This window comes from Phyllobates terribilis, unplaced genomic scaffold, assembly GCF_046119375.1.
Source record: "Phyllobates terribilis strain yellow unplaced genomic scaffold, ASM4611937v1 Scaffold_2__4_contigs__length_985480577, whole genome shotgun sequence".
In the NCBI taxonomy this organism is placed as follows: domain Eukaryota; kingdom Metazoa; phylum Chordata; class Amphibia; order Anura; family Dendrobatidae; genus Phyllobates; species Phyllobates terribilis.
Window position 1 is genome coordinate 362,820,021 of NW_027362762.1, and position 13,025 is coordinate 362,833,045.

The window sequence follows — 13,025 nt, forward strand, 5'->3', positions numbered from 1 at the left end:
TGACAACGGACACGTGGACAAGTGCTTGTGGCCAGGGACAGTACATCTCCCTGACGGCACACTGGGTAAACATAGTGGAAGCCGGGACCCAGTCGGACCTTGGGACGGAACACATCCTCTCCACACCGAGGATTGCGGGCCCTATGTCAATCATAGTTGCCCCCACAGTGTACAGCTCCAGCGCATCATCCTCCTCCTCCTCCTCCTCATGTTCAGCCTCCATCTCAGATATCACCACATCAGTTACAAGCTGGAAGCACTGCAGTACTGCCTCAGCCAAGTGGAAACAGGCTGTGCTGAAACTCATAAGCTTAGGTGATAAACCTCAAACTGCTTGTGAGTTGTGGACAGCTGTGAAAGAGCAGGCAGATCTGTGGCTGAGACCGCTGAACCTACATCCAGGCATGGTCGTGTGTGACAATGGCAGTAACCTGGTGGCGGCTCTGAGGCGAGGCGAGATCACACACGTACCATGCCTGGCTCATGTGCTTAACCTCGTGGTTCAGCAGTTTCCTAAATCGTACCCTGAGTTGCCAGATCTGCTTGTCAAAGTACTCTGCCTGTCAGCTCATTTCCAGAAGTCGGCTACAGCTTCCGCCGCCCTTGCTGTTTTGCAGCAGCGTTTGCAGCTTCCGGCACACCGACTGGTGGGTGATGTCCCCACATGTTGGAACTCTACCCTCCAGATGTTGCAAAGGATTTGTGAGCAGAAGAGAGCAGTTGTGGAGTACCAGCTGCAAAAAGGCCGTCGATATTCAGGTCAGACTCCACACATAAGACCTCAGGAGTGGACCTGGATGTCTGACATATGTACCATCCTGACAAACTTTGAGGAGTCTACCAAGATGGTGAGTGGCGATGACGCCATCATTAGCATCAGCATCCCACTTATCTGTCTTTTGCAATGCTCTCTGCAGAGAATTAAAGAGGAGGCATTGCAGCCAGAGTATGATGAGATGGATCAAGAACCCGTAATGGGCGATTACACACAGCCCAGCCTCATCTCATCCCAACGTGCATTGGGGGACAGGAGGGAGAGGAGGAGGAGGAGGATGAGGAAGAGCAGGAGCTGGTATCATGCGCTGTAGACGGTAGTACCTGTTCAACTGTCATACAGTCGGTTCAGCGTGGGTGGCCTGAGGACAGGAGGGAGGAGGAGGAGAGCATGGTCAGTCGTCATCTTGGTGAGGACACGGAAGTCTTGCCCATTACCAGTCTGGCACGCATGGCTGACTTTATGTTACGCTGCCTTAACCGTGACCCTCGTGTTGCCAAAATGTTGGGTGACAGTCATTACTGGTTGGTGACACTTTTAGACCCCCGCTACAAGGAGAACTTTCACCCTCTTATTCCTGAGGTGGAGAGGTCTACAAAAATGGGGCAGTACCAGAAGGCCCTTGCTGCAAAACTGTTAAAAAAAATTCCCATCTGAACACGCTAGCGGCAGAGGTCACAGTTCGTTGACCAACCAAGGCGTACAGGCAAGAGAGACGCAACTCCAATCCAGCAGAGGCAGGGGAACACTGTCAATGTTCTGGGACAGTGTTCTGAAACCCGCCCAGCTTACAGGCCCTGAGGCGCGGGGTACTCTCACAAGGAGTGGAAAGTTTCAAAAGATGTTGAGGGAGTACCTTGCTGACCGTACCAGCGTCCTCCGTGATTCCTCTGTGCCTTTTAATTATTATGTATCCAAGCTGGACACTTGGAATGAACTCGCTCTGTACGCCTTGGAGGTCCTGGCCTGCCCTGCCGCTAGCGTGTTATTGGAGCGTGTTTTTAGTGCCGCTGGGGGAATTATAACTGATAAGCGCACTCGCCTGTCAACTGACAATGCTGACAAGCTGACCCTTATCAAAATGAACAAGGGCTGGATTGGGCCAGACTTCTCATCACCACCAAATGACAGCAGAGTAACATAAAGTCAAATCCACTGTGTTATTTCGGGAGGTGTATTCCCATGCACCGCTTCACACCCACACATGGGTATACGCTTCCTCAATTCGGCTTTTTTTTTCTCTTCTCCTTATCCTCAGCCTCCACCACCACTATACCACCAGGGTGACCGTGGTCAGTGTTGCCAGCATTGCAAGTTCCTCCGTCCTAATTTTTGGCAGCTTTTGCTTGGAAGGCATAGGCAAAGACTATGGGATACCCACTCTCCAATAATGGGAATAATGTTTGTATTATGCTGTACTGCATGGCTCTTGTAAGGAGCATTAAAACTGTCTTGTTAAACCACTCTGACCTCCACGTCTCTTCCAAGGGACATTTAACCCGCCTTGTTAAGCTACTGCAACCTCCATGTCTCTTCCAAGGGGCATTAAAACTGTCTTGTTAAGCTAATGTGACCTCCACCACTTTTCCAAGGGGCATTAAAACCGTCTTGTTAAGCTACTGCAACCTCCACGTCTCTTCCAAGGGGCAATTAAACCGTCTTGTTAAGCTACTGCAACCTCCACGTCTCTTCCAAGGGGCATTAAAACCATCTTGTTTAGCTAATGCGACCTCCACCACTCTTCCAAGGGGCATTAAAACTGTCTTGTTAAGCTACTGCGACCTCCACAACTTTTCCCATGGGCATTGATATTGTCTTTTTATTCCACTGCGACCTCCACATCTCTTCCAAGGGGCATTCAAACCGTCTTGTTAAGCTAATGCGACCTCCACTACTTTTCCAAGGGGCATTAAAACCGTCTTGTTAAGCTACTGCAACCTCCACGTCTCTTCCAAGGGGCAATTAAACCGTCTTGTTAAGCTACTGCAACCTCCACGTCTCTTCCAAGGGGCATTAAAACCATCTTGTTTAGCTAATGCGACCTCCACCACTCTTCCAAGGGGCATTAAAACTGTCTTGTTAAGCTACTGCGACCTCCACAACTTTTCCCATGGGCATTGATATTGTCTTTTTATTCCACTGCGACCTCCACATCTCTTCCAAGGGGCATTCAAACCGTCTTGTTAAGCTAATGCGACCTCCACCACTTTTCCAAGGGGCATTAAAACCATCTTGTTAAGCTACTGCGACCTCCACCACTTTTCCAAGGGGCATTAAAGCTGTCTTGTTAAGCTACTGTGACCTCCACGACTCTTCTAAGGGGCATTAAAGCTGTCTTGTTAAGCTACTGCGACCTCCACCACTTTTCCAAGGGGCATTAAAGCTGTCTTGTTAAGCTACTGTGACCTCCACCACTCTTCCAAGGGGCATTAAAACTGTCTTGTTAAGCTACTGCGACCTCCACGTCTCTTCCAAGGGGCATTTAAACCGTCTTGTTAAGCTACTGCGACCTCTACCACTTTTCCAAGGGGCATTAAAACCGTCTTGTTAAGCTGCTGCGACCTCCACCACTTTTCCAAGGGGCATTAAAGCTGTCTTGTTAAGCTACTGCGACCTCCACCACTTTTCCCAGGGGCATTGATATTGTCTTTTTATTCCACTGTGACCTCCACGTCTCTTCCAAGGGGCATTAAAACCCTCTTGTTAAGCTACTGCGACCTCCATCACTTTTCCCAGGGGCATTGATATTGTCTTTTTATTCCACTGCGACCTCCACCACTTTTCCAAGGGGCATTAAACCCGTCTTGTTAAGCTACTGCGACCTCCACCACTTTTTCAAGGGGCATTGATATTGTCTTTTTATTCCACTGTGAACTCCATCATTCTTCCAACGGGCATTGCATTTCCTCCTAATTTTAGTCAGATTTTGTTTTTCAATGCATAGGTGAACACTAAGGGAGACCCACTCCCCAATAATGGGTATAAGGTTTTAAGTATGCTGTAATCCTCGTCTGTTTCAAGGGGCATTGGAGTTCCTCATAATTTTTGGAAAGCCTTTCATTCACTGCTTAGGCCAACAGTGCACAGGAGACCCAGTTGCTATAAATGGAAAAAACGGTTTAGTTAAGGCCCTCTGACCTCCATGTCACTTCCAAGGGGCATTGGAGTGCCTCAAAATTTTTGGTAGGCATTGCACTCACTGCATGCCCTTTAATTATGTAGCCGAACCTCTCCTTTTGGTACCGAAACATATCCTACTAGACATGTGTGGTTGACTGGCCTGATATTGATGTGAATGGTCCCTGTTCCTCCTCCTCCTCTTTCTCCTTTGCCACCACCTCATCCATCATTCATCACCTGAAGCTTTGTTTTAACGGGAGTCATAGAACTGGGATAGTAGCAGGAAAACATCCAGCAATCCTCGGAGGAGGTAGGGTATGTGCCAAAACGCTGACCACCTCAGGCCCAGCCGCTACTACATACTTGCGCTTGTATTCCAAGAAAACAAAGCAGATGCTAACTTCTATCATCATGATCATCATGATCCTCACCTTGGCACTCTCAACTCCCCTGATGGAGAAGCCAGGGCCCACCAGAGGAGTCTGGTTCTCTGGTGGGCTCGTCCAATGCTGCCCTAAAGCAGGCGGGGCTAAGAAAAGTGTGGGGGGATGTTCCAAGGAGAAATAAGGGCGGCTGGGGACCATTTATGTACAACCGGCCGCCCCCAGGCGGCTGGGGACCGTGTGTGGACACCCGGCCGCCGGGCGGCTGGGGACCGAGCGTGGACACCCGGCCGCCGAGCGGCTGGGGACTGAGTATGGATACCTTGCTGCCGAAGCAGCCATGAGGTAGTGGCCAGCTTCGGCCTCCTCCAAACTAAAAGGCCCCATTTCAAGTGCAAGCAAGCTAGCAGTATGGTATTGCAGCCTGGGGGTGGGTGGGTGGCAGGTTGCACACTTACGCTTGCATTCCAAGAAAACAAAGCAGATGCTAACTTCTATCATCATCATCATGCTCCTCACCTTGGCACTCTCAACTCCCCTGATGGAGAAGCCAGGCCCCACCGGAGGAGTCTGGTTCTCTGGTGGGCTCGTCCAATGCTGCCCTAAAGCAGGCCGGGCTAAGAAAAGTGTGGGGGGATGTTCCAAGGAGAAATGGGGGCGGCTGGGGACCGTTTATGGACACCCAGCCGCCCGCAGGCGGCTGGGGACCGTGTGTGGACACACGGCCGCGGGGCTGCTGGGGACCGAGTATGGATACCAGGTCGCCAACGCAGCCATGACATAGTGGCCGGCGTCTGCCTCCACATGCCTAAAAGGCCCAATTTCAAGTGCAAGCAAGCTAGCAGTATGGTATTGCAGCCTGGGGGTGGGTGAGTGGCAGGTTGCACACTTACGCTTGCATTCCAAGAAAACAAAGCAGGTGCTAACTTCTATCATCATCATCATGCTCCTCACCTTGGCACTTTCAACTACCCTGATGGAGAAGCCAGGGCCCACCGGAGGAGTCTGGTTCTCTGGTGGGCTTGTCCAATGCTGCCCTAAAGCAGGCCGGGCTAAGAAAAGTGTGTGGGGGGATGTTCCAAGGAGAAATAGGGGTGGTTTGGGACCATTTATGGACACCCGGCCGCCCCAAGGCAGCTGGGGACCGTGTGTGGACACCCGGCCGCGGGGCGGCTGGGGACAGAGTATGGACACCCGGCCGCCCCCTGCCGGCTGGGGACCAAGCGTGGACACCCGGCCGCCGGGCGGCTGGTGACTGAGTATGGATACCTCTGTGCCAAAGCAGCCATGAGGTAGTGGCCAGCTTCGGCCTCCTCCAAACTAAAAGGCCCCATTTCAAGTGTAAGCAAGCTAGCAGTATGGTATTGCAGCCTGGGGTGGGTGGGTGGCAGGCTGCATACTTGCGCTTGCATTGCAACGAATGTGGGAAGTACAATTGAACACTGCCCTGGGACAAGGACTTGAACGGGGATAGTTGCAAGTCTGCATCTTCTGATGCGGAAAGGATCACTTCTGATGGGCACACTTTTAGGCAGTGACCCGAGTGTCAGAGTTGCTTCCATGGGTCTTCCCCCTGCTGTTCCCATGTCTTTTCAGCACTGTATGAATGTGTCACACAGCACATGGCCAGATAAGATTGTAAAATGTTAAAATGACATTTCCCGGTGAATGCATTTGTCACGGTTGAAAGCAATACACAAGAGCAAAAACGCATAAAAAATGCTACTTGTGAACATAGCCCAAGGTGTGGAGGAGTATTTTTGTTTTCGATTATTTATTTTACCTTATACACAAGTCTTTACCCTGGAAAGGAAGTTCCTTAACATATTTCACAGGAAAACCGTTTCAGTTTAGTTTTTGAACGTTTTATTGTGAGCCGGTAAAAGTGGCTTAATACCTCTGACCACGTTGTTGACAGCAGTGACCTGGGGGTCAGAAATGCTTCCTGGGGCGATGCCCATGCTGTCCCCATGCGTTTTGAGCACTGTCACTATCGTTTTGGGCAGTTTTTAGACTTTCTACAGACTGCCAGGGGTGCTGCCGCAAAAATGCTCAGGTCTCCCATAGACTAACATTGGGCTCGTTGCTCGGGTCGAGCACCCAAGTATCACGGTGAGCTCGGCCCGAGCTTCGAGCACCTGAGCATTTTAGTGCTCGCTCAACACTAGTAACATTCTTACTGACCATCTTCCACCATTTCCTACCTCCTTTTTCAGACAGCAGCTCTTTGACTCAGCAGTCATTGCTGATAGCGGTGGAGGCAGCTATGACGTTATAGCTGGGTGGTGTATTCACATCCAATTCATCATTTTGTCAAAAGAGTGACCACTCATCATGCTGGACAAAGCACATGTTGCCCTAACAAGTCCTTTTGATGTGATTTCTTGATGAACCAATGGCAATGCAGGGTTCAGTGGACAGAGCCCTATTTAAATAATCATGAGAAACCGGTCCAGCTTTTGCAAACTTTTGCACATGGTGCACTTATTATTGCCTGATCTCCAGAATATCTGACCTGACTCTTTGACCCACTGCTCTATTGATTAAACCTTCAGGTGCCTTTATTGGACTTTACCATGGAGTGTGTGACAACTTGTTATGAATAATGTCTCTGCCTGACCTCTAAGGACTTTACCTGGACGATCCTGGCCACATCCCTGTCTACTAATTGTCATTGTTTCCTCCATACTGACCTGGGTTATTTATTGTTTTACTGTTAGCTCACTCCACAGCTTCTTTATGAATGCAACAGGGACGCCTCTGCAGCCAGATCCCTGTACAAGGGTGAAAGGGTAAAAACCAGAGCGTTCTCTGAGATCTGCTAAACAGAGAGGATTGAAGAAAGTCTTTCCATAGAGGTAATGTTAAAGAGAGTCTGTCACCAGGTTTTCTCTACCCATCTGAAAGCTGCATGATGTGTGGGGGAAACCCTAACTTCATTGATGTATCACATACATTACTGGTTGCTGCAGTTTTCTCCGCTGCAGATCTATCAGTTCTCTGAATGCTGAGCTCTGTATAACCCCGCCCACACCACTGATTGGCAGCTTTCTGTGCACACTGTACATAAGAAGAAAATTGTCAATCAGTGGTGGGATTGTGGTTTAACTGCTTGACAGCAGGTTTACTAGTCCTCTAGTTACAATCTCCTGCTTATAAAAGAGTGATTGTATCAAAACTACAGCAAGAAGCCCAGTAAGGGTCACATCGTTTGGAATTGGGCTCTCTATCTCTACATTATGCTGCTGTCAGACTAGGCAGCAAAAACCTGGTAACAGATTCCCTTTAAGACATATGACATAAATTTACGCCATATGTCGTGTCCCTGCTTTTGATGAACCTGCATCTTTCCCTGCACATGATGGCTTCTAACAGTGGAGTGGAGCTCCACCCATGGATATTTACCTGTTAAATTTCGCTGTCAATCTCTGATAGCGGCATTTAACACGTGCCGGCAGGGGTCTCTTCGTTTCACGCTCCCATCAGCACGCCCGTGACATGATCATGGGGCACTGGTGAGTTGTCATGACAGCATGGGGGACTGCTGATGACCCCCGTGCCAGTCATTACAATCTTCCTGTGAAAGCCAGTCAGAAATCCAATATCACCTTTTCCCATTTTCTTTGTTTCAGGTTTCACCTCCAGGTTGCTGCAGTGGCTGAAAACTGCATGTTGACTGCATATCCATACCTCGCATACCACCGCTCAGATCAAGTCATTCTAAAAAGCGGTAATTCCTTGAGTTTTTACATAATAAAACAGTATGTGTAATGCTAATAAATGCATAATTTTAGTTATGGTGTATAATTATTTTCAATGATCATAAATCAGTATTTGAAGTTACTTATGGACTAGACCCTATGGGGTTTAGCAAAAATTTTGATAGTAGATATCATGAGTTTAAAAATAAAATTGTTCTCTTTTTGCACATACTTAAAAAGAAACTGCAATTAGACTTTATATTTATAATTTCTACATTAGTATTTTTCTATAAAACTTGAGACTTGGATGTGCTTGATAAAAGGGATTGTCCTGTTAAAACAAGTTATTATAACCTATCAACAAGTTGATTTTTGGGTGTCCTAACACTGGGACCCGCACTGTTCTGCAGATCGGGGAACTTTTATTACAAACAAGGAACTCTTATTCCCGGTACAAGATGATGCAGCAGATCGGACACTAAACTACTGCTCCATTCATTCCCTATGAGGCTGCCAGAAAAAGCCGAGTGCAGCACTCGGCAGTCCCATAGGGAATTAATGGAACTCAGGGCGCACATGTGCACTGTCACTCCATTCTTATGTGAGTACCCGTGGTCGGACTCTCACCAATCAACAAATTGCCATCTATCCTGGGGATAGGTGATAACTTATTTTAAGGGGACAATTCCTGTAGCTTATTCTAATGAATTAAGGATGGCAAATAATGTGGTATATTGTTTTCAATAGTTATTACAGTAAAGCTTTGTTCACATTCTGTTTTCTTTTTAACTTTTGGCATATGTACTGTGATTGCTTCCCTACTCATACACCGAATGTATACAAAGGTTCATATGCAGCTAGGATATGTTGGGCTGGTATGAACTAGCATACCTCTCGTTTTCTGTATGACAATTATGACTTATGCTATGGTATGCCTGTACAGTAGCATATACCAAGTAGGATAAAATGGGTCTTCTGCGCTGCTGATGAAAATCCAAAGGTGGAATCTAAGAGAGAGAATTGGTTGCAATGCCTTTTTTTATCAACGCATTTCGAAGTCATCCGACTTCTTCATCAGGTAAAATCACAATTGTAGCCTGGAGGGGAATTTCACTCTCACGGCTTTACTTTCTTTTAATCCCTGGGGGGAATCATTGGCTCACACACAGCAGTGAGTCTGTGAGTCTCAAAACTTTATGTGAGCCCAGGATTCCCCCCAGGGTTGAAATAAAAGTAAAGCCGTGAGAGCGAAATTCCCCTCAAGGCTACGTTTGTGATTTTACCTGAAGAAGTCGGATGACTTCGAAACGCGTTGATAATAAACCGCATTGCTACCAATCCTGTCTCCTGGATTCCTCCTCGGATTTTCATCAGCAGTGCAGAAGACCCTTTTTCTCCTACTTGGCACTTTACACGTTTTTAACCTGTGGGGCTCCAGCAGCCGACAACTCTGAGTTCCATCAATTATTGTGTAATACACAACGAGATCAGTTGAGCACCTCCTTTCACTTTATTGCCAGTGGTCATCGGATAAAACTCTGTTGCACTTTTATTGTTTCCTCCGCCTTCTCTACGCGTGTACAGTAGGATATGTCATACGCTTGTGTCAGAGGTATTTGCCAGGGAATACTCAAGTGCCAACTGAATTTATCAATTATTCATTCTGTTTTTATAGATGTTTTGCAAAAGGTGCTGTACTGTTAAAATACAGATATGATTATAGTTTTTAAAGTTTTTTGTCTGAAAAATATAACATGTCAGTGATGTGATTAGGTGCTTTTCTATATTATTTAGGCCACAATGGGATTAATGGAAAAAATGGTGGCATAGGGGAAGCTGTTCTACGCCCTTGCCATATACCAGATACACCTTCTCAGAGCACATCCTCCAGTTCCCTCGGGGCTATTACAAGTTCTACATATGAAGAATCTATTTCAGGTTAGTAAACGTTACTTACATCATATATTATTGTGGAAATATGCCAATGTTAATGCTAGTGTTTTTTGCAATGCTTATTTCAACTGAACCAAAAGTCCTGAATTCATGCTATTTCTAATATCTTTATAGAGTATTCCTCTATTTTTCTGATACAAAGCTCTAAATTACATTTATTTAAATGGAATCTATCAGCAGGTTTTTACTATATAATATGAGAGCAGTATAATAAAAGGCAAGAAACACGGATTCCAGCGATGTGTCACTTACTGGGCTGCTTGGTGTAGTTTTGATAGAATCCTTGTTTGTCTGATGTAAATGTAGATGTAGATGTATTACCTTGCCCACACCCCTGGCTGGCAGCTTCCTCTGTACACTGTGAATTGTCAACAAGCTGCTAATCAGGGGTGGGATTACACAGATTAGCCTGACTGCATGGCATGTGAGATGTAGTCCTGTAGTGTTAATCTCCTGCTGATGAAACACTGATTGTATTGAAACTACAACACACAGCCTAATAAGTGACACATCACTACAATCAGGTTCTTGTACCCTATATTATGCTGCTCTCAGATTAAATAGCAAAAATGATTATGTCATTTCCTTGACTTTTATAAACTTGTGTTTGTATCTTGACTGCATTGTTGAGAAAAGCTTGGGATGGGCTGAAACGTCCTAATGGAATTTGCACTTGAATAAACAGCAATTACTCATTCAACACATGAGTGCCAGGATTCACTTCCTTTTGCATGCTTCTCCTCCACGAAGACCACGCTATAGTACGGAGTGCCAACATACCGTCTCCACGTTAAATAGCAAAAACCTGCTGACAGATTCCCTTTAAGAAAATGACAGCAGCCACTATTGATTCAGTTGGAGAGGTTTATGATAAACTGCTTCCAGTGCTGGCAGAAAGAGATTGTCCAGGCATCTAAAATTGATGACCTTTCCTCATGCTAGGTCATTATTTTTTAGATCAGTGGGGTCCGACACCTGACAGCCCCTAGTGGGGTTTTCTATTGGAAAGCTTGTGGTAATTGCGCTTATATTACCGAGCTGATTTCACTGTTCCTCTATCTCATTGTGATTTGAATGGCATCCTCTGTTCAAGAGTGGCTTAATTTCTTTGTCTGGGGATAGGGGCCAATATAAAATACAGTGCTGATTACAATGCTGTCCTTGCTGTTAAGCTTTATGGACACTTTTTAGTATGATATGGGAGGATATGGATATCAGTGGCTTGGAGAGATAAAGGGTTATATACACTGAGAAAAGAAAACTCCATTATACTACATGATAAAATGTTTAAGGCATAAGTACTGAAATGGATTTCAATTCCAATAGTGAAATACACAGTCGTGCATTATCGGAAAGAGCTTTACTTTATACCTTTGATACTCTTTTTTGCGCTGCTCTTGATTTTATTTTAGGGCTGACTACTCAGTTGGGAAAGCAATGTTATTTTCCAATTTGCTTTACAGTTCTTCTGTTATTTTCAAACATATTGCACAGAGCAATCCTAAAGATTAAGTATGGCTGTCAAGGTTTTACAGTGCCTTCCCTGGATCCTAGAGGAAATATCTCATCCAACAGACTGATAATGATTTTATAATTAGCATTATTAAAACAATATTCCACCCTTGTCGCATAGTCATATATTTATGAATGTACGTATTTCATATTTATTTCTAGTGTTCTGTCATACCCTCCGTGATTAAATGATTGTTAAGAAAGGACACACATACCCACAAAAATATATATATATATATATATATATATATATATATATATACAGTACAGACCAAACGTTTGGACACACCTTCTCATTTAAAGATTTTTCTGTATTTTCATGGCTATGAAAATTGTACATTCACACTGAAGGCATCAAAACTATGAATTAACACATGTGGAATTATATACTTAACAAAAAAGTGTGAAACAACTGAAAATATGTCTTATATTCTAGGTTCATCAAAGTAGCCACCTTTTGCTTTGATGACTGCTTTGCACACTCTTGGCATTCTCTTGATGAGCTTCAAGAGGTAGTCACCGGAAATGGTTTTCACTTTACAGCTGTGCCCTGTCAGGTTTAATAAGTGGGATTTATTGCCTTATAAATGGGGTTGAGACCATCAGTTGTGTTGTGCAGAAGTCTGGTGGATGCACAGCTGATAGACCTACTGACTAGACTGTTAGAATTTGTATTATGGCAAGGAAAAAGCAGCTAAGTAATGAAAAACAAGTGGCCATCATTACTTTAAGAAATGAAGGTCAGTCAGTCCGAAAAATTGGGAAAACTTTGAAAGTGTCCCCAACTGCAGTTGCAAAAACCATCAAGCGCTAAAAAGAAACTGGCTCACATGAGGACCGCCCCAGAAAAGGAAGACCAAGAGTCACCTCTGCTTCTGAGGATAAGTTTATCCGAGTCACCAGCCTCAGAAATCGCAGGTTAACAGCAGCTCAGATTAGAGACCAGGTCAATGCCACACAGAGTTCTAGCAGCAGGCCTTTGTGCAGCAGGCCTTCATGGTAAAATAGCTGCTAGGAAACCACTGCTAAGGACAGGCAACAAGCAGAAGAGACTTGTTTGGGCTAAAAAGCACAAGGAATGGATATTAGACCAGTAGAGATCTGTGCTTTGGTCTGATGAGTCCAAATTTGAGATCTTTGGTTCCAACCACTGTGTCTTTGTGCGACGCAGAAAAGGCGAACGGATGGACTCTACATGCCTGGTTCCCACCGTGAAGCATGGAGGAGGAGGTGTGATGGTGTGGGGGTGCTTTGCTGGTGACACTGTTGGGGATTTATTCAAAATTGAAGGCATACTGAACCAGCATGGCTACCACAGCATCTTGCAGTGGCATGCTATTCCATCCGGTTTGCATTTAGTTGGACCATCATTTATTTTTCAACAGGACAATGACACCAAACTCACCTCCAGGCTGTGTAAGGGCTATTTGACCAAGAAGAAGAGTGATGGGGTGCTACGCCAGATGACCTGGCCTCCACAGTCACCAGACCTGAACCTAATCGAGATGGTTTGGCGTGAGCTGGACCACAGAGTGAAGGCAAAAGAGCCAACAAGTGCTAAGCATCTCTGGGAACTCCTTC

At 45.7% G+C, this 13,025-nt stretch overlaps 1 protein-coding gene across 2 annotated transcripts in view; it reads left to right on the forward strand.

Annotated features, from left to right (window-relative positions):
• CFAP47 (cilia and flagella associated protein 47) overlaps positions 1 to 13,025 on the forward strand; it is a 1,117,227-nt gene that overhangs the window by 277,437 nt on the left and 826,765 nt on the right. For both annotated transcript variants that reach the window (XM_073664712.1, XM_073664711.1), the window contains exons 28-29: positions 7,911 to 8,008; positions 9,774 to 9,917. In XM_073664712.1, coding sequence (XP_073520813.1) covers positions 7,911 to 8,008; positions 9,774 to 9,917 — 242 coding nt within the window. The remainder of the gene's footprint in view (positions 1 to 7,910; positions 8,009 to 9,773; positions 9,918 to 13,025) is intronic.